The sequence below is a fragment of the Magnolia sinica genome, chromosome 2, assembly GCF_029962835.1.
Source record: "Magnolia sinica isolate HGM2019 chromosome 2, MsV1, whole genome shotgun sequence".
NCBI classification, from domain to species: Eukaryota; Viridiplantae; Streptophyta; class Magnoliopsida; order Magnoliales; family Magnoliaceae; genus Magnolia; species Magnolia sinica.
In genome coordinates, this window is record NC_080574.1 from 98,649,089 (window position 1) to 98,675,818 (window position 26,730).

At 38.4% G+C, this 26,730-nt stretch overlaps 1 protein-coding gene across 8 annotated transcripts in view; it reads right to left on the reverse strand.

Annotated features, from left to right (window-relative positions):
• The window catches only part of LOC131237296 (DNA-(apurinic or apyrimidinic site) endonuclease 2), a 97,097-nt gene that overhangs the window by 14,006 nt on the left and 56,361 nt on the right, over window positions 1-26,730 (reverse strand). For 7 of the 8 annotated variants that reach the window (XM_058235000.1, XM_058234995.1, XM_058234997.1 and 4 more), the window contains 2 exons: window positions 24,548-24,663; window positions 11,448-11,528 (listed from right to left, as the gene is read on the reverse strand). In XM_058235000.1, coding sequence (XP_058090983.1) covers window positions 11,448-11,528; window positions 24,548-24,663 — 197 coding nt within the window. The remainder of the gene's footprint in view (window positions 1-11,447; window positions 11,529-24,547; window positions 24,664-26,730) is intronic. The other variant, XM_058234996.1, reaches the window with a different exon arrangement.

Genomic DNA, 26,730 nt, shown 5'->3' on the forward strand with positions numbered 1-26,730 from the left:
TGGTTGGATGGATATGTGTGACTGATTGTATTTGTGTGTGTGCACACATGCATGGATAGATGGATGGACCATGCATCTGTGTTTGTATGTATGTATGTGCATGCATGGATGGAGGGATGGATCCACCATTTTCCCGATGTTTACCGAATGTTTCCAGAAGTCAACAATACATGCTTTTAGGCACCTTTAAAGGGAAACTTATTATTTGATTCCTAAATATGCAAATATGCGTCTTCTTCGCTATTATTTGATTCTTATGCAAATATGCGTATTTCAGCATCTCATAAAGTATCATTGAAAATACCACCATTTTTCCTATGTTTCTCTAATGTTTCCCTATGTCGGCATTACATGCTTTTAGACCCCCATTAAAGAGAAACTTATTATGTATGCATCTTCTTTTCAACTTATTTGATTTGTAAATATGCAAATATATGTATTTTAACATCTCTTGAAGTTCATTGAAAAATTCTACCATTTCCTCATGTTTCCCTCAGTCAGTGATACATTTCTATGTATCAACGATTATATCAGAGATATCGATACATGTTTCTGTATCCCCAACCAATGATACATGTAATTATACCAATACTACAAACACTAAGTGGTAGTAAGATAACCCACAATAACCTTATTTCATGAACTACCCCATCAATGTTGTCATGTGCGCGATCGCGCAATGTCATAATCAAGGCCACATGGTCGCATATGCCATGTGGCCCATATGTAATCGCATGTGGCATAATGCGATTGCATAATCACATATGCGATCACATATGCAGTCCAACTGTTAGAAATATAACCATTGGACATTATTATTATTATTATTTGAAAATCCATGCATTTGCCTATAAAACAGCACTCCCCCCTCCCCATTTGCAATGTTGCTTTCCCAATTCTCTTCAATACTCTCTCTCTCTCTCATTCTAAAGGCCTAAACACACACACACACACACACACACACACACACTCTCTCTCTCTCTCTCTCTCTCTCTCTCTCTCTGATGGGGACATCCCGCGCACACACACGCACGTCGGGCCCCCTACGCACGTACGCTAGAAGGAGGGCCCCACCGTCGATCTGGATCGATGACGACATCCAGGGAGGGCCTCCTATTTAGAAGATGAAGTTTTGGTTCAAGATAGTGGACCCAATAGCCAAGAAAAGCCAATCATGGGATCTCATGATCGTGGCCCACTCGTTGGATTGATTTCATATTTTAGGTTTTGCTTGTTGTTATTATTTAGAATATCGTGAATGCTTTAGATTTCTTTGTTTGGTTTTTATTTAAGTTTACTTCATCGCCAAGTAATAGGTTGCGCACATGGTGAGAGTTTTTGGGGTATAGGGTTTTCCCTATAAATAGGCACCCCTTGTAGTTCTTTTGATTTATTGAAGCTTAATAAAATTCCTGCTTTATTTTTCTGCTCTCTTAGTGAGTTGTGGAAGAATTCAAAAGTGGGTGCGAATCCCTCCCTTTTCGAAGGGTTAACTACGTAATGTGAAGCCACATCTATCCCCATCCGTCCCTACCCTCTCTCATCTATATATCTCATCTTCTATCATCATTATTGCTTTGAATTTCCTAGCTTTTGCAGTTATTCATCCCCCTATAGCCAATTTCCAGAATCTGAACCTGTATTAGAGTTGAAACTTTGGCGGAACACTATACCTCGACCTTACATCGGATCATCATCAAACTTGGAGGGATTGGAGGTCTCTCTTGGCCAACCAAGGCCTAGGTATCACTTTGGGGAGACGGGCTTCCATCACACGTGCGGCCAACCCACCCGCGCACGTGCGTCAGCCCCGTGTCACCATCTGCACGCATGAGCTTTCTCTGGGTCAGGTTTTCCTCTGGTTTTTCTCTTTTCATTCTTATTTCCTAAAACCTAGTTTTCGTTTGCATTAGCCCTAATTTATTTGCCCCTTTTTTCACCCTAGAGTTCCTTGAATTGAGATTGGTGAATCCCTTGGATTAGAGACTGATTGCTATGCATGTGTGGATGATTAGTGCTTATCTTTGAGCATCGTTTGATTTATAATTTTAACAGATCCAGCCCTAACATGTGTAGGCTTGGACCCACATAGATTCCCCTTAATTGAATAGTTTGGACTTTCATGTGGGATATGGAATTTATGTAATTGTTTCTGAATAACGTGATCTTAAGCCTGATATCTCGCACACCATATTTAAATTTCATGTCCTGCATCAAATTTGGTATCAAAGCTTAGGGTTCTTATAGGGGAATACATTATTTGTTTAAGGTTAGTTTGTTTGAGTCCGTCATGCATCTAGTCCATCACATGTAGTTTTTAGGAGTCCATAGTCCCTTATTTTATTAACTATATTGTTGAAGTAACATTGCATAGTCCCCTCATATAGAGTCTCATAGAATCATTTAGTCCCATATAGTCGTTGTAGAAAGTCCTTAGGTGGAGTTAGTAAGTTGTATGCCCATACGTATAGGTCATGGTTTTGGCTAGCACCCTACACTAAACATGGAACAACTGCTAGAGTCGTTAAATAAGTTATCCCAGCAGATCGAGTCTTGGGGTAAGTGCTTGGAACAAAGCATAGATCAACGCCTTGACCAAATAGAGGCCTCCCTCAAGACAAACCCCACCATTAGGGAAGATGGTCAATCTCAGGCAGGTGGCCAGGAGGATAGACCAATGAATGGAGGTGGCCAAGGAATCCGTCATGGGCGTGCACCCGTACCCCCATCCCATGAGGGACATCAAGACCATTATTTTGAGGGGTACAACATGTGCGGCCTCGTGGCTAGAGAGAGTGCACCATAGGCTAGTGTAGAGTTACCATTCCAATAGTGAATGAGTTTCGTGATGTCGTTCCTGATGATCTACCGGATGAGTCTCCCCTTAGGAGGGATATAGAGCACACCAGAACATGGGACACTATAATACCTATAACCGAGTTTGCGTTTAATAGTTCTGTCAATACGTCCACAGGTCTCAATCCTTATGAAGTCGTTACTGGTTATAAACCTGGGAAACCTATTGATCTTGTCCCTATGTCACTGTCTCATAGGTCGTCAGAGCCTGCAAAGTCTTTTGCGCATCACATTCATTTATGGCATCAAGAAATCAGGCAGAAGATTATGACTAGTAATGAACATTACTCACTTTCTGCAGACCAATATAAATGTTTCAAGGAATTCAATGTAAGGGACTCTGTCATGATCCGCATCAGGCCAGAGCGGTACCCTCAGGGAGCTGTTCGAAAATTACATATGTATAGCGCTGAACCATTCAAAATTATAAAACGAAACGGTCTCAATACGTATGTAGCAAATCTTCCACCCTCCATGGGAATTAGTTCCACATTCAATGTGGAGAATCTAGTTGCATTTCAAGGGGCCATTGACGCATTGTCCAGCCTTTCGCATAACCATCCTGATTCCTCAGACCTTTTCCTTGTTCCATGGCCCCCTCCCGACCCATTTTTCCAGCCTCTACATCTCATTCCTACCCATCTCAACTCATTTTCCCAGCCTTTACCTCCCATACCTACCCGTCTCGACCCATTTTCCCAGCCTCTACTTCCCACACCTACTCTTCCCGACCTTTCTTTCCAGCTTCTACCTACCATACCCAACCTTCACACACCTAGAGAAGAAGTAGAGGATATCCTGGACTATCAAATAGTTTCAACGTCAGACGGCGGGTTTCAGCAGTTCTTGGTCAAGTGGAAGCCACGTCCAGCTTCAGCCAATATGTGGCCGCTGAGGAGGAGCTTCAGAGACTTGATCCTTACATCTCGGAGCGGTTTAGGAGTTTTATTTTGCCGATGGAGAAATTTTCGCACCCGGGGAGAATTGATGGGGACATCCCGCGCGCACACGCACCCACGTCGGGCCCCCTACGCACGTACGCCAAAAGGAGGGCCCCACCATCGATATGGATCGATGACGACATCCAGGGAGGGCCTCCTAGTTAGAAGATGAAGTTTTGGTTCAAGATAATGGACCCGATAGCCAAGAAAAGCTCATCATGGGATCTCATGATCGTGGCCCACTTGTCGGATTGATTTCATATTTTAAGTTTTGCTTATTGTTATTATTTAGAACATCGTGAACGCTTTAGATTTCTTTGTTTGATTTTTATTTGAGTTTACTTCATCACCAAGTAATAGGTTACACACATGGTGTGAGTTTTTGGGGTATAGGGTTTTCCTTATAAATAGGCACCCCTTGTAGTTATTTTGATTCATTGAAGCTTAATAAAAATTCCTGCTTTATTTTTCTGCTCTTAGTGAGTTATGGAAGAATTCAAAAGTGGGTGCGAAGCCCTCCCTTTTCAAAGGGTTAACTACGTAGTGTGAAGCCACATCTATCCCCATCTGTTCATACACTTTCCCATCCATATATCTCATCTTCTATCATCATTATTGCTTTGAATTTTCCAGCTTTTGTAGCTATTCATCCCCCTATAGCTAGTTTCCATAATCTGGACCTATAGGAGAGCTGAAACTTCGGTGGAGCACTACGCCTCGACCTTACGTTGGATCGTCATCAAACTTGGAGGGATTGGAGGTCTCCTTTGGCCGATCAAGGCCTAGGTGTCACTTTGGGGAGACGAGCTTCCATCACACGTGTAGTCAACCCACCCGCGCATGTGCCTCAGCCCCGGGTCACCATCTGCATGCCGGAGCTTTCTCTGGGTCAGGTTTTCCTCTACTTTTTCTCTTTTCACTCCTATTTCCTAAACCCTAGCCTTAGTTTGCATTAGCCCTAATTTATTTGTCCCTTTTTTCACCCTAGGGTCCCTTGAATTGAGATTGGTGAATCTCTTGGATTAGGGACTGATTGTTGTGCATGTGTGGATGATTACTGCTTATCTTTGAGCATCATTAAATTTATAATTTTAACAAATCCATCCCTAACATGTGTAGGCCTAGACCCACATAGATTCCCCTTAATTGAATGGTTTGGACTTTCATGTGGGATATGGAATTTGTATAATTGCTTCTGAACTAACGTGATCTTAAGCCTGAAATCTCGCACAACGTATTTAAATTTCATGTCCTCTCTCTCTCTCTCTCTCATCTATATCTTTCATTCTCCTCTTCCTTTACTTTCTTTCTCTCAATCTCATTCTCTCTCTCTTCTTTCACTTTGTTTCTCTCATAGTCTTATTCACATCCTCTAATCTATACCTAATTACCTTTTCTTTTACTTCCTTTCTTTCATTAGCATTCTAAGTTTTGTAAGTTTTAACATTCTTTTTCCTTCTTTTTTTTTTTTTTTTTTTCCATTTCAATAGTCAATAGTAAAGACTCAAAGACTCAAGAGATTCAAGTCAAGATATTTCTCTTGGTTTGTTTAATCATGAAAGATTCAAGAGAATCAAGACGTTTCAATAGTCAAGAATCAAGACTCAACATTATATATGCTATTGGTTTGTTTTATTGTATTCATTTTATAATTGTATAGTGTATCACAAACTTCTATTACTGTTATTTATTTATTTCTTTTATCAAGACATTCAACACTAGACTTCAAGATTAAAAAATTGAAGACTCAACTCTCTAGAGAAGTTCAACACTAAAGTTCAAGACTCTTCTCACATTGAACCCTCAACTCTCAAGACCCTGGAGTCAAGACCTAATTTTGTTCTCATATTCTATTCTCTCAAGTCTCATCACGAACCCCCCACCCCCTTCACTTTTAATTGGAAATTCCTAATGTTATGTAGATTCACACGGGGGAAAATAAAAATAAAAATTCATCTTGAACAAAAGAAGCTCAATGACCTGGTCTTCATCCAATATAACCAGAAGCTACGTGAATGATTCCAAGCTAAGCAAGAAAAGACTGGTTTCTATGATCCTATCTACCTAAATGATTTAGAGGCAGATAGTGAGTGGCTTGTGGAGATGGAGGATCTAGTCTTTGCAATTAAGTCCTTGACATGGGCCCAAGTCAAAGACACCACTTTTGGATTGACACCTAACGAAGGTTCTCAATGGTGGAGAAGAGAGGCAAGCAGTAGCACGAGGTCTAGCAGCAATCAAGGCCAAGAAGATAAGATTGAGATTGAAGAACTACAAGAAAAAGATGCTCGACCATTGGACATGGATGAACAACTTGTGCAAACAGATGATAAAGAAACAGAAGAAGATGAAATGGGCGTTGAAGAAGGAGATGACTCTGATGACGATGATGACTCTGATGATGGTGGTGATGTGCCACAATGGGAGAGGGATCAATGTATATAGTAATTTGTATATTTTGTAAATTGTAACTTGTAATTGTAAATTGCTTACTTTTATTGTAAATTTGTAATTTCTGAGTTGTAACTTATAACTTGTAAGTAATGTATATAGTAGTCTTCATTCTTTAAGATTTCATTTCTCAATAAAAAATTTAATAAGTTGTTGACATATTTTTTGCATGGTGGTTATTAACTTATTATAGCTTAGGTAGTATCATAGTAGGTACCAACTACAAATTACACAAATTACAATGAAATAGATAAGGAATAGATTAGTTCTAGTATTTTTTCCATTTTTTCACAACAACAACAAAAAAAAAAAAAAAATCCTTGTGCAATCGCATAAGCGATCCCACAGGGTGGATCGTATGTAATCACATAGGCAATTTGATAACATTGTACCCCATAAATTAATTAATGGGCTCATTTATCTAACTACCACAAGAGGTAATGCATGATGACATAACTCCCTTCGAGATAAGGGATCATAACACCAAACCTTTTGGGGACCTAAAATATTCGTTAAAGATATGCTCGACAGATCTAGTACTCAATTTATCATTAGTATGATCAAGAATGCCAACAGAACAACTAAATCAATACCCGATGAGTAGCGAAAGAATTTCAAAACTATGACTGAGTAGACAATATGGTGATTTTTCCATTCAAAAGTCAAGATAAATTACAATTAATATATTTTTTTTAAAAATGGCATTAAAGTGGCTACTGGTATTTAGGAACATGTATTTCAATAAGAAGAATCCATTTCACCTCAAGAAGATGATACTTTCAGCAATATAATTTTTGTCGATAGGTCCTTCCTTACACATGAAGTTTAAGCAAGAATCCCAATCTCTTGAAGATACAAGAGAAATTCACAAGAAGATAAGAGGGAAGACTTGTATCTTTGAACCCCTGCCCAAGCAATCCCAAAGAGGTTGAAATTGACACCAGGTGTCCTTCACAATTTCAGTGTAAGAAAATACGACTTAGAGACTCTTATGCCTTCCTACACGTGATGCACATACTCATGATCATATTGTTCTTCTTCACGAGGTTATCGACCCTAAGGATCTTATTAGCCATAGCAATCCACAAACTCTCAGGGAATAAAAGCCTTCCACGCCTCAGTGAGTGAAGATGGATGCTTGCTCCTCGACAAAGCTTTAGGAAATGCTCACAAAGCTTGCATTTCCTAAAGAACCACCACTTTTAGAAAGAAAGAGCCTTATATCCCCACTCCCACCAACCAGGACGTAGGCAATCCAAAAGAGGCTATTGAAATGAGACCAAATGTCCCTCATAGACTCATGCCGTAAGAAAAGATGACTACAGTGTTCAAAGGTGAATGTTGAGAGGGATCTGCAAGTTGGTGAAATCCCATTGCAAAATTGTTTTCATCCTTATGTGGCCTCTTTATGGCTAAAGAAGCAAAGGTGATTGATTGTTATGAGTTTGATAGAGTAACAATGAATTGAAATTTGCTTACTTGACAGAATCTCAGGGAAGAGGAAATTGAAGAGTTTAGTAGGCCCAATATAATCGAAATATCCTCGATATTATCCATATCTCCACCTTGGCGATACCAATAAAACCAGTAGCGATACCACATTGGTAGTATTAGAAATTCCAGGTATCGGCATTATATTGTTAAGTTTCACTAATGTATCAATATCGCCAATATTTTTGATTGTGTAAATTCCAAGTGTCTATTATATTGCCAATGTTTTCGACTATATATTTCATGTGTAACTTTTATCACCAGTGTATCAATGATATTTCAATAATATCGGCAATGAATCGAGACCACCAAAATACAATTTATATGATGAAATAAATGTTTGTATGTGTATATATGTATTCATGCATGGATGGATGGATGTATGCATGGATGGATGGATGGTTGGTTGGATGGATGGATGTGTGTATGTGTGTGTGCATACATGCATGGATGGATGGTTGGTTGGATGGATGGATGTGTGTATGTGTGTGTGTGCATACATGCATGGATGGATGGATGGATCCACCATTTTCCCCATGTTTCCCAATGTTTCCATGAATCAACGATACATGCTTTTGGGTCCTATTAAAGGGAAAGTTATTATTTTATTCCTAAATATGCAAATACGCATCTTTTCGCTATTATTTGATTCTTAAATATACAAATATGTGTATTATAGCATCTCCTGAAGTTTAACTGAAAAATTCCATTATTTTCCTCATTTTTCCCAACATTTTTGGGAATCCGCGATATTATCAACAATAATGATATTGTTTCTGTATCCCTAGCCAACGAAACTTGTAACGATACCGATACTTCGAACATTGCTAGTTATATGTTGAACTCTAGCAAAAGCTTGTACGATTGATGGGATCTCATTTCCTATTAAAAAAATTAGTTCCCACGGGTTCAAACTTAGGTCAAAGACCAAAGAGGAATTTGGCAACACGGAAGTCCTCCCTCTACCTTTGCACGGTCTCAATGTCTATTGACATCGGCTGATACACATTCAATTCTACGCACATGCCCTCCAAGGCAGAATAGTACTCTCCCACACTCTTATCCCCTTGCTAGAATGAAAATATGTTCTATGGAAGCTCAAAGATACAAGCAAGGTTTTTCTCACCCGAATACATCTCCTTTAAGTTATCCCAAACTTCTTTGGCAATCTTGAAGAAGATGACATTCGCATTGATATGTAGCTCCATACTGTTCTACAACAATACTCTAATTTGGGCATCTTTTGCTACCCAATCATCATAGTTTGTCACAGTTTCATCAAGTTTGGGCAAAGTCTATCTTTCCTTTTCCTATCAGAAAAACACCTACAAGTGTAGCCCACTATAGTTAGTTTGTTCCATTCAATTAAGTCGATGTGATTTGAAGAGACATCGACTCAGATGGAGACATAATGTTATTCTTTTATTCTTTCTTGGTATCCATCCTGACAAAGGGAAGAACTTTGAACACACGCTAGAAAAAACTTTCAACTGAATTGAACGTCGGATAAGTAGAAGGATCTATGTATCCACAACCATAATCAACTAGATCATTACCTGCTTTCTGGCTTTCACACTTATATGTCTTCTTCTTTTTTTTTTTTTTTTGTACCATCAACAGCCTTCATGCACAATTTGCCTTCAAATTTGACCGTAGATCTAACTGTAGATGAGAGATGGCCCACTTGGACCCATCACATGGGTAAAACAAAAAAGTGGGCCTTACCACCCACCAAGCAGTGGGCCTTGCACCCCTTTGTTGAAAGATGATATGAAGTAATTTGTCCAATATTGCAATCCCATGTGGTGAAGGGCATAGGCACTAGGTGAGGTAGAGATCAAGCCATCCTAACTCGTCGTCGGTCCTCTTCACACAGGTCACATCAGTAAAGATAGAATAAATGGGCGATGAAACCGGGGTACCTGGATGTGCCGCATCATGCCCCCAAGGTCCAACCTCTCTCTAGAACTTCCCGAAACTCTGTGACCAGTTGAAATTCCAACAAGTCCTCTATTAACTCTGACAGTTTTTCCATTAATTCCATTAAGTCTCATCTCCTTGGAACCATACGAAGATGATGATTATCCTTCCCCTCCTGTATTTACCATGTAGGCCCATCCATTGTCTTGAAACCTTTATTTAGGTATCTTCTATCCTGAAATGCACAATGCATATCAAGGTGTTCTTGAGCAAGGATTTCAGTTCTTTGCACTACCATCATCAACATGAACCCTCAATTTATTCTTCCACTCTGCTTATACCGTGGTCCTCTTTATCACTTGAACTAGCACCCCACCAACCCTTTTAGATGATCTTTGTTTCCAAGTTTCCTCCAAAGCTAGGCTTTGAACTGCCATTTGCAAAAGAGATGGCTTCAATCTCTCTTCCTTCAATCAAATGCAAGATTACTTGATATGGTTTTCAAACATTCCTTTGTTGTTCAATCCGCATTTAGACATGGAGACACTGAATGCACTTCCATCCACCAAATTGCCATGCATTCCTTTTCATTGCTTCTTAAATAATGCTTGTGGCCTGCAGGAGTTTCATGCTCTCATTGTCAATCCTAAGGCCAGGTGGAGGAGGGTTGCATCAAGTTAGCAGCCAGAGTGAAACTTTCACGACTTTTATCATGAATCCTTACCATCTTACATTTTTATCATGAATCCTTTCTTTGCTTCTTTAGCTTCCTCCTAACCCGGTACCTAACAAAGACAACGCCTCCTAGTTTTTAGAAGCTCATCACAATTCACAAGACAAGAAGACGTCCTTCAACTTGCCGAACTCACTAAAGAAACCAATAACTAGGCGTTTGTGTGGTAGTTGATGAAGGTAACAAATAGTTACTCCAATTTATCAAAATCCAGATTTATTTATTTTTTGTTCCTTTTTCCAACCTCTTTCCAGCCATCTTCATCCATAGCTTCAACCTTGTGGCTCTTGATCCTATAGATGTTGCTCCAATCTAGATGTGTCTATTATCATCAAGTTTCCTTCATTTCAGATCTCAGCAAGGACACCATCTGTCCACTGTGGACAAGCTTCAAATTGAATGTTATTGTCGTATCCCTCCAAATTATGGTAAGGACAAACAATAAAGATACATCTATATGTCACAAGTGTTAAGGGTGCTTAGTGCTTGGTCCAATATAATGTGTTTCCAGTTGATCACACTACTCACTATTAATCATGAGCCTAGAGGCAAAACTGAAATATCCAGCAGATATTATTTTTGCAGCCTCTGAGCATTACATTTTCAACTAATAGTGTAGAAACATAAATATAAGCCATACAATATAGAGCGCAGAAACAAGGCAAGGAATCAGCCAATGTCATCCAACACAAACAATGAGCAATCAGATACTGAGCAGAAGGGCTAGAAATGAGCAATCAGATACTGAGCAGAAGGGCTAGAAATGCATGTCCCAGCTGGAGCATGTATGTGGTCACTGCAATCTTTGTTTTCAGTTATAAGAAGGATGCTATTACTAAGCAAAAAGAAACCAAATCATAAAGAAAGGTGAACTCAAGAAGTTTCCACCTGTTGCAGCAAATAGGAGAATTAAATGAAATATTATTATGCAATGAGAAAGCGGCTTTTGAAGAATATAATAGTCAACTACATGGTCCAACTTAAACAGGAAAGCTATGATGAAACAAAAAAGAACAATCAAATCTTAGCTTAGACATGAAGATCGAAGCCAATACCGATGGGGATGCTTTGTCCTGAAAACGTCAGAAAAAGGGCCACCGCATTCTCTTAGTAAAGATCTCATCCACTTCCGGAACCTACATACATTCCATCACCAATGAAACCAAGACCATGTCACTATTTCTAGAATCCAACCGGCAAGCTTCCAAAAACTTTAGGAAGAAATCTCTTTTATTCTTTCATTTTGTTTTTTTCCTTGATATAGTAAAATGTCCAACCGCAAGCAAGACCACAAACAAACATCATACGAGCTCACAGGAGAGGCATTGGATTTAACGGATGGCGTTGATAGAGATTGCGACTTTCAAAAGCGGACTTAGAGAGAGAAGCACAAGGCTCAGTCACACTCCCTTTAAAAATGAAATCTCACAAATCTGTAGGCCTTGCATGCAAAAACTCCCCGACTCCCCACCTGCTTGAGCAGGTAATTGGAGATTTTTTATTGGCATATAAATTAAGGATTTGAGGATTTCTTTCATATAAACTAGAGATTTTGGGGATGTGTGGTTTTTGAAATCAGAAATCCTAGTTGGGGATTTTGAATTCTAAAATGTAATATTGGGATGATTATGTATTTAGAAATCCCTAATTGGGATGATATTGAATGTTGAACTCATTAATTGTCAATGATTTCGAAATCCCTTACCCTATGTTGGGATTTTGAATTCAGAAATCCCTAATTGGAGATTTTGAGTTAAGAAATCCCTGATTGGGGATGATTTTGTATTCAAGTGGTTCCATCCTTGATGGCCATATTTTTCTCTACTGTAAGTCTGTAACAGAAGTGGCATAAGCTAATTAGTGTACAAAACAATAGGTCCTAGTGTGGATGTAGCATAGACCAACAAAAATACAATGATCCACTTACCTTAGCCATACAATTTGTGGCCATCAAATGGACGTGATGCATGAGAACATGAATAAAATAATTACAGGAATTTGAACAGTATCCCTATGCACCCATTTTGTATAAGTGGGTCCATCCTCATTATAATAGAAATTGCGGTAGTTAGTAAATAAAGAAAGATATTATTTGTCAAAGATATTTCATTTGCATTATGATTACTACATATTAATGTGATCCTTCGTGTTATTTGGGTAGTGGTATTGCATCAATAGTACTCATCTTGTTCTCTATTATAGCATAAATGGCATAAAGATATCTTCGAATAGTTTCAAATGTGCTCTTGCTTCTATAATTGGTAAAAGGAAGTTCATATTTAGCAATGTTTATATTTCAACTGTTCCCTTAGTAGTTCTAGACCGTTCCTTTTTTTCTTCCTTAAAAATTTCCTTGTATGGAAACAAAGATAATTGACCTTCATTTGTTGAGTGTATTAAATATCATGGAAAATAGTATTCTTTTCTAATCGAATATGTAAAATCATGTTGTTTCTTCCATTAGATGACCTGTGGAGGTTTTTTTCTAATTTGTTTCCCATTGTTGTGTAATATTTGACGCTGGATTGTTGTTATTGAATTGTTCATCACAGCCAATGTTTTAAATATCGTTATCGCGTAATGTATCACTCCTTTAGGATACGGATACATATTGGTTATCGCATGGGATATATCGGTTGTATAGCGTAATGTATCACTGTTGTTGGCAAAAATGGGAACATCGAGAAATTGGTCGAATTTTTCATTGAAATTTCAAGGATTATTGAAAAAGACATCAATACACACTTAGAAATCAAAACGTTACACAAAAAAAAGTGCACATAATAGAGGTTTCCTTTGTATGGGGTCCTAAAACATGCACTGTCCAACTGAACTGATGCAAGTATATTTAAAGTATATTCATATAATTTATAAATGTAAAAAGATATGCATGAAAACACAAACAATACATTTGAAAGCAAAAGAAAAATCACTAGATCAGGTTACATACATATTTGATTTTGTGTTTAGATACAAAGATTTGCAACTAATTTGTGAGAAATAGAGAAATTTTGGTTTTTCCCAATTTTCTACAACTTGCCTCATCTCCCTCAAATCTCGAAATTGAAGTTCCAAATCCATGATTTTTATTTATTGAAAACATGAAGAATTATAGATTTGTAACCATTTGACACTGATTTAATGTGATTATAGTAAAAAATGGATCGAAAATTGAAAATGCTCACTGGATCAAATAGGTGGGATATATCGGTGCTACCAATGCATTTCGTATCGCACAGGTGGGATATGAGATATATCGTGGGGTATATCGGCCGATATCGTCGATATTCGAAACAATGATCACGGGCTATGAACTATGTTTCTTTCTTAATTTCTTTTATATTCCCATTGTATAATAAATGAGAACGTTTCATTTTTGTATTTGTTGCAATATATTATGACAAAAGACAATCATATGAATGTAGAAGTAGAAACGTATGAGAATGTACAAGAAATATGCAGTTCTTTTGTTAGAAATTGGATTCCAAAGGTAGAAAATGAGTTAAACTAATCGTTAAGAAGACTATTTTCTCTTCAATTGGTGATGCTTTTGACTTCTACAAGCAATATGCAAGAAAAACAGTGTTCAGTATTCGTACTGGTGTAACTAAATGCAAGGAACACAAAAAAAAAAATTGAAAAATATATGTATTATCGAAGGAGGGGTTAATAGATGATAAATTAGAGATGAAGCAAAGGAAAGAGGTGAGAGGATGTTACATGAGAGGGTTGTAAGGCACTCATGATAATTAAGAAAGAGAATGGTGGACCACATTACGGAGTGTAAATGTTTGTTGAGCGGCACGGTCATGAGTTGGCGACTCCTCAGAAGAAACACTTTCTTAGGTCACATCGCCAAGGCATAGAAAAGTTTGAGAAATACATTCGCAATGAATCAAACAGCCACTTTGCAGACAATGACCATTTTCAAAATTGAATCAAGTGATTTTGGAAATATTGGATGCATGGTGCAAGATGTGAGAAACTACAAGAGAGATTAAAAAACGGAGAGAGAGAGAGAGAGAGAGAGAGAGAGAGAGAGAGAGAGAGAGAGAGACTACGAGCTATGATGCTCCACTGTTGTATAAGTGTTTTAGAGAAATGGAGTTGAACTTATCCTTTGTGTATGAGATGAAGGTTGATAAGAAAAGTATATTATTGTTTTTGTGCTGATCCGATAACATGCGGGCGTATGATCACTTTGGGATGTTTTGTATATGACAACACATACAACACAGACCGCTATGAGTTGATTTGCACATCGTTCACCACTATGAGTTGACCTTCACATCGTTGAATGTGTTAATCACCATGGGCAATCGATCACATTCATAGCGATTTGTGCTGTCGATGACACCTTCTCACAACCCAATGTGATCGACTCCTCATGGTGATTAACCCTTTGAACGGTGTAAAGAACAACTCAAAGCAATGTGTCCTATGTGGCATCAAAGACAAAACTTCACCAAAGTGATAATCACTGTTCGAATTATCCCCAATACTATCAAAATATCTCTGATATTATATTTATCTCTAGCTCGACGATACCAATAACACTGGCAGTATAAAAAATATTCCAAGTATCAATAATGTATCACCAAGTATCGCCAACATATTGATATCGCCAATCTAATCGCAAATATTTTCAATTGTGTAAATTCCAAGTGTTGTTGTCAAATCACCACTTTCTCTGAAAGCACAAGCCGTTAGAGGATGTTGTATGAAGTGTTCGAAATATCGGTATTGCTACAAGTTTCATTGGCCAGGGATACGGAAACAATATCGATATCGCCGATAATATCGCTGACAACCAGAAATGCAAGGAAACATAGGAAAAACAATGGAATTTTTAGTGGAACTTCAAGAGATGCTAAAATACACATTTGCATATTTAAGAATTAAAAAAACTACAAAAAGAATGCATGCATAATAAGTTTCCATTTTATGAGGACCTAAAAGCATGTGTCGTCGTAAGAAATCAGTCTAACCATCCAACCTTCCATCCAGTGTTCGAAGTATCCGACTAGTAGTACGCACACCCTCCTAACCCCCGGCGGGGGAACGCCACTAACACAATCCTACTAAGGCCAACCGCTAAAGCCACTAAAGCAAGCCATCGGCCATATAAAGTGTTCCGTGAGTGAGAACTTAATAAAAAAGGAAACACTTTGTTTCACTCTTCTTGAACTGGCTGGTATCGCTACAAGTTTCACTGGTCGAGGATACGGAAACAATATCGATATTGTCGATAATATCGTCAATAACAAGAAATGCGGGGAAACATGGGAAAACGGTGGAAATTTTCAGTGAAACTTCATGAAATGCTAAAATACACATATTTGCATATTTAGTAATAAAACATTTGCAAAAGGAATGCATATATAATAAGTTTCCATTTAATGGGGGGCTAAAAGCATGTGTTGTTGTAAGAAATTAGTCCAACCATCCCATTTATCCATCCAACCATCCTACCTTCCATCCAAACATCCATCAGTATTTCAAAATATCGACAACACGCGATATTTTGTTAAGAATCGTCGACAATTGAAAAGGAAACGAAAGAATGTGCTCTTGATATCGCCCAACGCCCATAAAAAAGAAAAGAAAAAATGAAATGGAATTTTTTAATAAACAGATTTTTGGTGACATCGATACATTGGCGATATTATTGAAATATCACTGATACACTGGCGATACAAGCGACACCTAGAATTTACACAGTAAAATATATTGGCGATATAATGGAGATATCGATACAATGGCAATACAAGCGATACCTGGAATTTGCATAGTCAAAAATATTGGTGACACATTGGCAATATCAATACATTGGCGATACTTAGCAATACGTCGTCAATACCTGGAATTTTTTATATTACTAGTGTTACTGGTATCGCTACCAATGTTATTGGAATCACTAAGCTAGAGATAGAGATAATACCGAGGATATTTTAATAATATCAGGGATAATACGAACAATATCAATGTATATCAGGGGACTTTAATACTCCCCTGCACGTGCAGGGTAGAACTCCAGACGGGAACATACTAAGCAAGGGTGGAGGGACACTCACAACACTCACACCATAAACGGCCCCCGTGGGAGAATATACTAGGGAGGCATATTTGTCACTCTTGGAATTCGAACACTTGACCATCTGCTCTGATACCATGTTAAATCACTACTTTCTCTAAAAGTTCAAGCCATTAGGGGATGGCATATCCATGTATATCAAGGGACTTTAATACTTGTATTGCCAATGTATCGATGTTGCCAACGTATTGCTAATATTTTCAAATGTGTAAATTCTAGGTGACGCTTGTATCACAAGTCTATCAACGATATTTCAATAATATCGCCAACGTATCGATATCACCATAAATTTATTTATTAAAAAAAAAAAATCATTTCAATTTTTTTATGGGCACATGGTTGTATGCAATGTTCAATTTGTTGTTGATAATATTGATAATATCTCAATATTATCGTTATCGGAACATGTGCGATATCGAGACCACAATCTTTCATTTTTTTCCAATTGTCGATGATTTCTTAGCGAAACATCATGTGTTGTCGATATTTTGCAATATCAATGGATGTTAAGCCTCGCCTGCAATCGGATCTGTCCCAAAATAATGTATTAATCTACTCTTCTCATCAACCTTCACTTCATACACAAAAGGATGAGTTCAACTCCATTTCTGTAAAATATTCATTAAACAATAAAGCATCATGGCCCTTAGTTTCTTTTTTATCTCTAGTAATTTCTCACACCTTACACCATGCATCTATTATTTTAAAAACCACCTGATTCGCTTTTAAAAACGGTCACATTATCTCTGAAGTGACTATGTTTGCTTTATTGAGAATGTATCTCTTAAAACTTTTTTATGCCTTTAACGTCCAACAATGTAACTTAAGGTGTTTCTTTCGAGGAGTTGCCAACTTATGACTATGCTCCTCAACAAACATTTACACTGTAATTGTCCACCAACCTTGCTTAATCATCATAAACGCCTTACAACCCCCTCGTGTAACATACTTTTGCTTCTTTACTTTACCTTGTTTTATCTTTATTATATGTCAATCCCTCCTTCGAATATATGTGCATCTTCCAAATTTCTTCATGCTCATTATTGTATTTATTCAAACCATTAAGAATACCAAACTCTATTTTCCTTAATATATATTGTAAAAGTCAAAATCACCACCATATGAAGAAAAAGAAAATTTCCAACAATTGCTTTTAGGTCTTCTACTTCTGAAATCCATTTTCGAATGGAAGAACCATCTATTTCTTATATATTCTCATGTGCTTCTACTTCTGCATTCATGTGATTGACTTTTATCCTAACTTGCTGCAACAAATACAACAATAAAACATTCTCATTTAATGTACAATGGAAATGCAAAGAGGAAGGAAACTTAGCTCATAGTCCTAAGTAAGAGTTCAATCTCAGATTCTATAGAACAACAGGAGTAAATTGGAAACAGAAGACCAAAGATCATCTAATAGAGGAAAAATGATTTAGCACATTCAATTACCAACTAAAAAATTTATTTCCATGATATTTAATATATCCAAGAAGTGAATACTCAATTACTTTTTCTCCATAGAAGAAAATCAAAGAAGACGAAAAAATGTTTAGAACTATAAAAGGAATAGTTGAAATATAGACATTCTGCAATTTGAACTTCCTTTCACCAAATAGGCAAGAGCACATTTGAAACTAATCCATTCGAAGATATCCTCACATTACTTTTACCATAATAAAGAACAAGATAGCTAGCAGCAATCCAATACTATTATCCCAATATCATCAAAGACCACAAAACTTTTCAACATCCATAGCCTAGCTAAAATTTCTTTAAAAAATAAAAATAAAATATCGGCCTTCATTTGCTAATCATTACAATCTCATTTATAACAAGGATGGACCAATTATATAAAATAGGTGCGTCAAGATACTATTCGCATTCTTCCTCTTATATTATTGTCATTCTTATGAATAGTGTTCATTTGAATGCCACAAATCGTGAGGTAAAGGTAAGAAGATTAATGTAAAGTTGGTCTATGTTACGTCCACACTAAGGCCCACAATTCTGTACATAGATCGGCTTACCTTATGTCACTTCTACTCAATAGATAAAAACATTGTCGCGAAGACAAACTCCGCTTAAATACAAAATCCTCCCCAATTAGGGATTTCTAGATTCAAAATCCCTAAATATAGAATAGGGATTTCAAAATCATCCACATCATCCCCAATAGTTCATTTCATATTTCAAAATCCCTAATTAGAGATTTTTTAATTCAAAAGCATAAATACAATCAAAATTCCTAATTTATACGGAAAAAACTCCAAATCCTTAGTTTATGTGCCAAGAGAGAGATTGAGAGCAAGAGAGAGACCCAAGGAGTTTATGCGTGCAAGACCTATGGTTGTGCGAGGTATCACTTTTACAAGGGGTGTAAGCTAGTCCTACTCGCTCTTCCCTCTCTAAGTCTACTTTTGAAAGCTACAGGCTCTATCAACACCATCCATTAAATCCAACACCTCTCCTATCTCATTTGTCCATATGTACGAAAATTACCAAGTACAATCATTTGCAATCATTTGCAATATAATATAGTGCAAACGAGTAGTGCGGAACCCAGTGTTCGTAATATCGATACTATCGGCTGATATTATCGGTATCGATGGCAAGCAATACGAAACCCCTCAGAAGGCCCTTGAAATACAAAGAAAATCAAAGAAGCTTGTGTATCGTGCGATATATTGCAAAATATCATGAGATATTGCAAAATATCGTGCGATATCGACAGATATTATCACTTCTATCATTTTTTTATCAGGGATTTTAACATTTTCTTCGCAATTAAAGGGCTGGGAATGTCGGAAAAATCAGAAAAAAAAAAAAATCAGGACAGCCCCATAATATGAAAAAATATAAATAAATAAATAAAAATTTAAAAAGGGAAAAACTTTCAAGAGAGTGTATTTCGGTACCTATAGAAGAGATTGCCTAATCGGAAGTTGCATTTGGTGGGCCAATCGATCGAAGCAGTGCGCCGTTCGTAGGTAAGTGCGAAAAAATCTTCAATTCCCTTAGATTTCGGCAAATAATCTGAAAAGTCCGAAGATTGGGAGTGTATTTGAGAGAAAGAGAGATTTTCGGGTTTTTGGGTTCCGGTCCTGCCCGAAACCCTCTCTGGTTTCAAAAAAAAGGCTTTGGATGCCTTTTTACGACGCAAATTAGCTACTAACAGGTTTGAGTAGCGAGACTCACTACTGAAGTGATGTCACCAAGTTATGTGGGCCCACCATGATGTATGTGTTGTATCCACACCGTCCATTCATTTGGAGAGATTATTTTAAGGCATGATAAAAAGAATGATTCAGATCCAAAGCTCCGGAGGACCCCACCACAGAAAACAGTGGGGAGAGTGACGCTCACCATTAAAGACTCCCAAGGGCTACAAAAGTTTTCGATCAAGCTGATATTTGTTTTTTCCCTTATTTCATGTTTATGTCAACTTATGAAAAGGTTGGATCTCGAATAAACATCATGGTAGACCTTAGGAAGTTTCAACGATGGGCGTCACTTTCCCCACTGTTTTCTGTGGTGGGGTCCACTACTGCTCTGGATCTGCCTCATTCTTTGTCTTGTGCCCTAAAATGATCTCTCCAAATGGATGAACGATGTGGATACAACACATACATCATGGTGGGGCCCACCGAACTTGGTGACGTCACTTCAATGCGAGTCTCGCTACTCAACCTGTTAGTAGCTAATCCGCATCGCAGATTGGGTAGCCGGATCTGGACGGCCTTGTCGGGGGCTTTGTAGGGCCCACCATGACGTATGTGTTTTATCCACACCATCCATCCATTTTGATAGCTTATTTTAGGGCATGAGCCCAAAAAGGAGGCAGATCTATGGCTCAAGTAGTCCATGCCCATGGAAGTCGTGGTGACGATGATGCCCGCCGTGATGTTTATTTGCCATCCAAACTGTTCATAAGGTCTGACAGACTTGGATGAAGAGAAAACATAAATATTAGCTTGATCCAAAAATTATGTGGCCCCCAAGACATTTTCAACTGTAGTCGTTCAATCCTCACTGCTTCCTATGGTGTGGTCCACTTGAGCCTTAGATCTCACTACCTTTTTTTAGCTCATTCTCTAAAATTATCTGTTAAAATGAATGGACGGCATGGATAAAACATATACATCACAATGGGCCCCACAAACCCCTAACAGACCGTCCCTCTCTAGTTGGGCCCTACTATGAGGTTCACCCACATCGTGCGTTGCCCGCGAGTCCCTACGGATTGGGTATTACCTGGGTAACACCCATGGGTGTTACCCCTACTGTGAGGCCCACTTTACTGATGTTGTATATCTATGTTGCCCATCCGTTTCTCCAACCTATATTAGGATGTGGTCCCAAAAATTAAGCAAATCCAAATCTTAGGTGGACCCAGTGTTAGCATTGTCGACGAAATGTCGATAATATCGCCGATAATATCGGTGTCGCTAGTCTAGCGACACCGAAACCCCCATTTTTCGTTTCTCTCTGGATTATCGGCAAAATATCGGCGATATCTTCGATAATCTTTGATTTTTTCCGACAAAATAGGTAAAAATGGAAAAATAAACCTTTGATTTCGGTAATACCTGGTTGATGGTTGATCGGAACTCGGAAGCAAAGAATCTCATGGGCAGCAATCGACAGCGCTCGTCTCGTGTGACTCACAGATACATGATTTCGGCGAAAAATCAGAGATTTCGGCGAAAAATCAGAGATTTAGGGAGATTGCTTGAAACCTCGTCGAAAATCGCCCCTGTTCGCTGGAAAACCCTCTTCGCAGACGAAACCCTTGTTTTTTTTTTTTTTTTTTTTTTTTTGCTTTTATGCTTCAGCGGAAGCAAACAGGCGCATGGTGCGTTTTAGCGTACTGAGTAAACTTTCTGGGCCCACCGTGAATGTATGTGATTTATCCACGCTGTCCATTCATTTTTCTAGTTTATTTTAGGGGTAAATCCCAAAATTAAAGCATATCCACAGCTCCAGTGGACCACACCACAAGAAACAATAAGAATAATGATTTTCACCGTTGAAACCTTCTTAGGCCCCACAGTGATGTTTATTTGTCATCAAACCTTTTTTTAATTATAAAAAGGCATGGATGAAGGGTTAAAATAAATATCAGCTTGATTCAAAATTTCTGTGGCCACCAAGAAGTTTTTAATGATATGCGCTCAATTCACAAAGTTTCTTGTGGTGTGGTCCATTGAAGATTTGAATCTGGTTCATTTTTTATATCACACACTAAAATAAGCCTTCATATATAATGGACGGTGCAGATGTAAGGTACATAATTCATAATGGGTCCCACAGTTAGGGTTCCATCAGAAGCGGATGGGCTACTGTACCTCACACCAGCTATATAGCTGCTGTAGGTACGTGTCGTGCGAAGTCCAGCACTGACGCTCCTCGAGCTCCGAGTTGTACGAACGGTTCAAAGGAGATCAAAGTTACGTTGGCCCCACGGTGATGTATTTATTATATCTACACCGTTCATCTGTTTTTAGAGTTCATTTTAGAGCATTATCCAAAAAATGAATCATATCCAAAGATTATATGGACCGCACCATAGATAGCAGCAGAGATAATGATTTTTACCGTTAAACAATTTGTAGGGCCCACCATAACGTTTATTTTGCATCCAATCTGTTCGTAAAAATACAAATATCTGAATGAAGTGGAAAAACAATTTTCATACTGATCCAAAACTTTTGTGACCTCAAAAAGAATTTCAATGGTAGACGTTCAATCCCCCACTCGTTTTTGCAGTGTGGTCCACTTCATAGTTATTTGTCTTATTTTTCGTCTAAAGGCTTAAGGCGAGCTCTTCAAATGGATTAACGGTTTGGATATAACACACACCTCATGATCAGACCCATATCACTTGCTGATGTCAATAGCTGGTATGAGGTGCACCTGCCAATTCGCTTCCGGACTGCGCCGGAACGAAGTGAATTGCACACTGAGTAAAATGTGGGCCCATAGTAATTGTGTATTTGATCCAACTCAGTCCATCCATTTTATTAGATGATTTTAAGGCACAAGCCAAAAAATGAAGCATATCCAAAGCTTAGGTGGACCACACCACATGAAACTATGTGAATTGAATGTTTACCATTGAAAAATTATCGGGGGCCACAAAAGTTTTGTATCAACATGATATTTCCGTTTTTTATTCAACCATGTCCCTGTGATCTTATGAACAGTTTGGATGACAAATAAACATCACTGGGCCCTATGAAGATTTCAATGGTGGAAATTATTATTACCACTATTTCATATGGTGTGGTCAACTTGAAACTTAAGATAAATTTATTTTGGATATTATTAGAGTAATTTCTTATGGAAATGTATGCTTTTTGGGCCCCATTAAATGAAAATTTATTATTTAATGCATTTTTTTACAAATTTTTAATTTCTAAATATACAAATATGTGTATTTAGGCATGTCTTGAAGTTTCATGAAAAAATTTCACTGTTATCATATTTTTCTCCGAATTTCCGGTTATCGGCGATAACGATATTATATCTTTATCTCTGGCCAGCGAAACTTGTAACGATACCGACAACTCAAACACTGGGTGGACCACACCATAAGAAACAGTGGTGATTGAGTGCCTCATTATAAGAAATCCTAAAAATTAAGCAGATCCAAATCCCATTGACGCATCATTAAAAACTTCATATGGCCCATGTTTCCAAAGGCGTGGTCCACATGAGATTTGAATCTGCCTCATATTTTAGATTATGGCTAAAACTATTTGGAAAAATAGATGGACAAAGTGGATAAAATGTATATATTATGGTGGGGCCCTCAAATTTGGATCCAGTAGCTACTGGCTACTGACAGCGTCAGTAGGCAATCTGCATCTCGCCAGGACCTAGTTAGAGATGGATGGTCCTATGGGGCTCATGGTGGGGCCCACAGTGATGTTTGTGAGAAATCCACTATGTCCATCCATTTTTCCATAGCATATTAGGGCATGAGACCAAAAATCAGGCAGATCCTAAGATCAAGTGGGCTGCACAACATGAAACAATGAGGATTAAACGTCCATCATGCCCCAAAAATCAGCTAGTCACATCATTGATGGGTATGTTTACAATTTCTACTTTTTTATCTTTTTGAATGAATTAATTGTGTTTTCATACATTTATTAATATTATGCATTCAATTTGAATATAGTTGCATTAGTTCAGTCAGCCAGCACATAGCTTAGGACCCTTTACAAAGGAAACCTATTATGTACACTTCTTTTTTGAGATTTTATAATTTAAAAGTGTGTATTAAGGTCTTTTTTAATAATCCCTGAAGTTTCATTGAAAAATTCAACAATTTTTCCAATGTTTCCCCATGTTTCCCAAAAAGTGCGATAAATTACACGATACAAACAATATATCCCGTGCGATAACTGATATGTATTTGTATCCCAAGGGTGCGATACATGGTGCGATACCAATATTTCGAACACTGGTGGAACCCAACATGATGTGTCGATAACATCCACTCCAACCATCTTGCAAGGCATGCCTCATTAGGCCATAGGCCCAAAATTCAGGCTAATTAGTGATCAGGTGGCCACATGAATTGGAAGAGTTGAGGGGACGCCCACCCTAGAGTCTCGTAGAGGGCCCACTTTGTTGTGTATATGACATCCAATTCATTGATATCAAACATCTACACCAAATGGTGACACCTCAAAAATCGGCCATTCTGAAACTTGAGTGGGCCCCTGTGTAAATCAGTGGTAGGCGTCCCCCTCCCAACAGTTCCTGCTCATGTGACCTACCGGTGTCATGGATATGTCGGATTTTTAGGCCAATAACCAAACAAGGACAGCATATAAGATAGTTGGAGAGGATGTCATCAACACATCACAGTGAGCCCTGCACAACTAGTTTGCATTATAATTATAATGCGACATTTGAACTAGATAATATCCCATATATGTGCATGGGTATGTATGTATATAGGCTAGCTGAAAGCTAATACTATGTTTCATCTATGAGAAAAATATTAGAACCTATGTAGCCTGATGGAGACATTGTCCAGCAACCTACATGTTCTCCTCAAATTCTGGCCCAGCATTCCACCGATCGATAGCAGCAGGGGCAATATTGAGATCACCAACAACAAAAACCCTCCTTCCTTGACTTAAGAGACTCTCCCATCTTTTCTGCAAGAAAAGGGTAATTGAATCAATCAACTAATGGTAAAAATGAGCGAAATAAAGAAAATTATAAGGATGTTAATTGCAAGTGTGTTAATCAGGGATTAGATCAGTCTGTTTCCACAACAGCAAGAGGAACTTTATACTGGACACACCTAAAATCCATTATAACATGATAAAAAATAACCACGACTAGAGTAAGCAAGATATCTGAATTAGTGTGAACGAGAGAAATGTTGTTGATCACTAGTTAATGTTACTAAATACCTAAGTGATGCAATTGTGTTTATTAAGTATCTCGACTCAGCCTCAGCTAAAACTGATGATCTACACCAAGATCACCTAAGAACATTGATTAATCAGAGTTCGACCATATATGTCTAGGATCTCCACCCCATGACGACATCATGTTTACCTTTCTTAGTCTAATCTTCTCATGAAGAGATTACTTTCTTTTTTCATAAGAATGGTAATAAAAAAATTATTAGCACCACTCAAAAGAAGCAAGCAAGACATAAGATCTCATAGAGCACTTCAGGGAGACGCTCGTTCCAGTTTCACTTGTTTTTCAAAACAATCAACCCTAATCAAGGACAAGCCCCTGATCTTCTACATTGCGGCATGTGAGAACTCTCTCTGCACTCTATTGGCTCAAAATATCAAGGGGGTAAAGGACAATGCCCTATACTATCTAAGTCGAAGTCTAGTGGTGGCAAAAACTACTCGTTGAGAAGATATGCCTGGCACTGATCTTCACAGCCCAAAAGCTCCGCCACTACTTTCTGTCCATGAGATCACTCTAATATCGACAATTAACCCGATCAAATTCTTGACGTCACGGCCCATGCTCTCCAACCGTCTAGCTAACTAGCCATAGATGCTCTGTGTGTCTAACATTATGTATATGCCTCAAAAGGCGGGCGAAGGGCAAACCCTCGCAGACTCCTTAGTTACAAACAACCTTCCAAACAAGCAACTGCTGCTAACTCGGTGCTCACCCTGGGAGTGGATTCGGTGAGGTTGGGGCTTCACCAAAAATGGTAAGGCCCTGATGTGGCCAGGTTTGATTGGGTCAGCCCCATGTGATGTCGGTCAAGTACGTACTCGACCAAACCACTTTCAAACATGCCTTGTGTGGCCCAATCAAACCTTGCCACGTAAGGGTCTTACCATGTTCAATGAGACTGGGGCCTCACCAAATCCGCTCCCACTCACCCCGTGGCAAGTATAAATCAATGGAGCCGCTCGTGCAACCGTCACCGGTGTAGGCATTATATTCATCACTTCTCAAGGGGATCTCTTCCCATATTCCTTCCTCTTGCACATCACCCGTTTGCACAATGAGGTGGAATATCACGCAATCCACATCAGCCTCGAAATCACTCAAGAGATGAAAGTGCATGCCATTAGGGTCTACAGGGACTTGAAGTTCATAATCAACCAGCACTACAAAGTAAGAAGTTCGCAAGCCCAGACTCATGCACTACTACAAGTAAGCACAGTAGCTCATTGAAAGCTTCCGAGATATCCATATCCAACACGTCCCTTGGCATAACAACAACAAGGCCAGTGTGCTAGCTAATCTTACCACGACACAAGCCTAGCCATCTGAAAACCCCTTATAAGTCACCAATGAGGAGCGATGATTCCTACTGCCCCTCAATCCAATCGATGAAATCCTCCTTGCACAACTAGTCTCTTACCTCGAGGTAGAGATCAAGGATTGGACGCAACCTTTTGTTGAAAGATTGTTAGTTGAATAAATTTATAGCCTGAGATGAATAGTTGTGTACGAAGAGATGCATAAGGGGCAGCAATGTAAACACACACACACGTGTGTGGTTCAGAACCCAAAAACTTATGGTGAATTTGCAAATGAGGAAACAGTTTGAGGATGATTGTTTTGCTGTGCAATTTAGTGTAGAATACATGTCCATCTGCTGCTTTGAAACATTGGGTATGGGGTTGCCAAAAGGAGTGGAAAATTAGAAGGGTTGAGGATAGAAGAAGAAGTGCATGTGTCAAGGAAAGCAATGACAGGAATGGGGAGTGAATAAATGTCCAGAAAGAGGT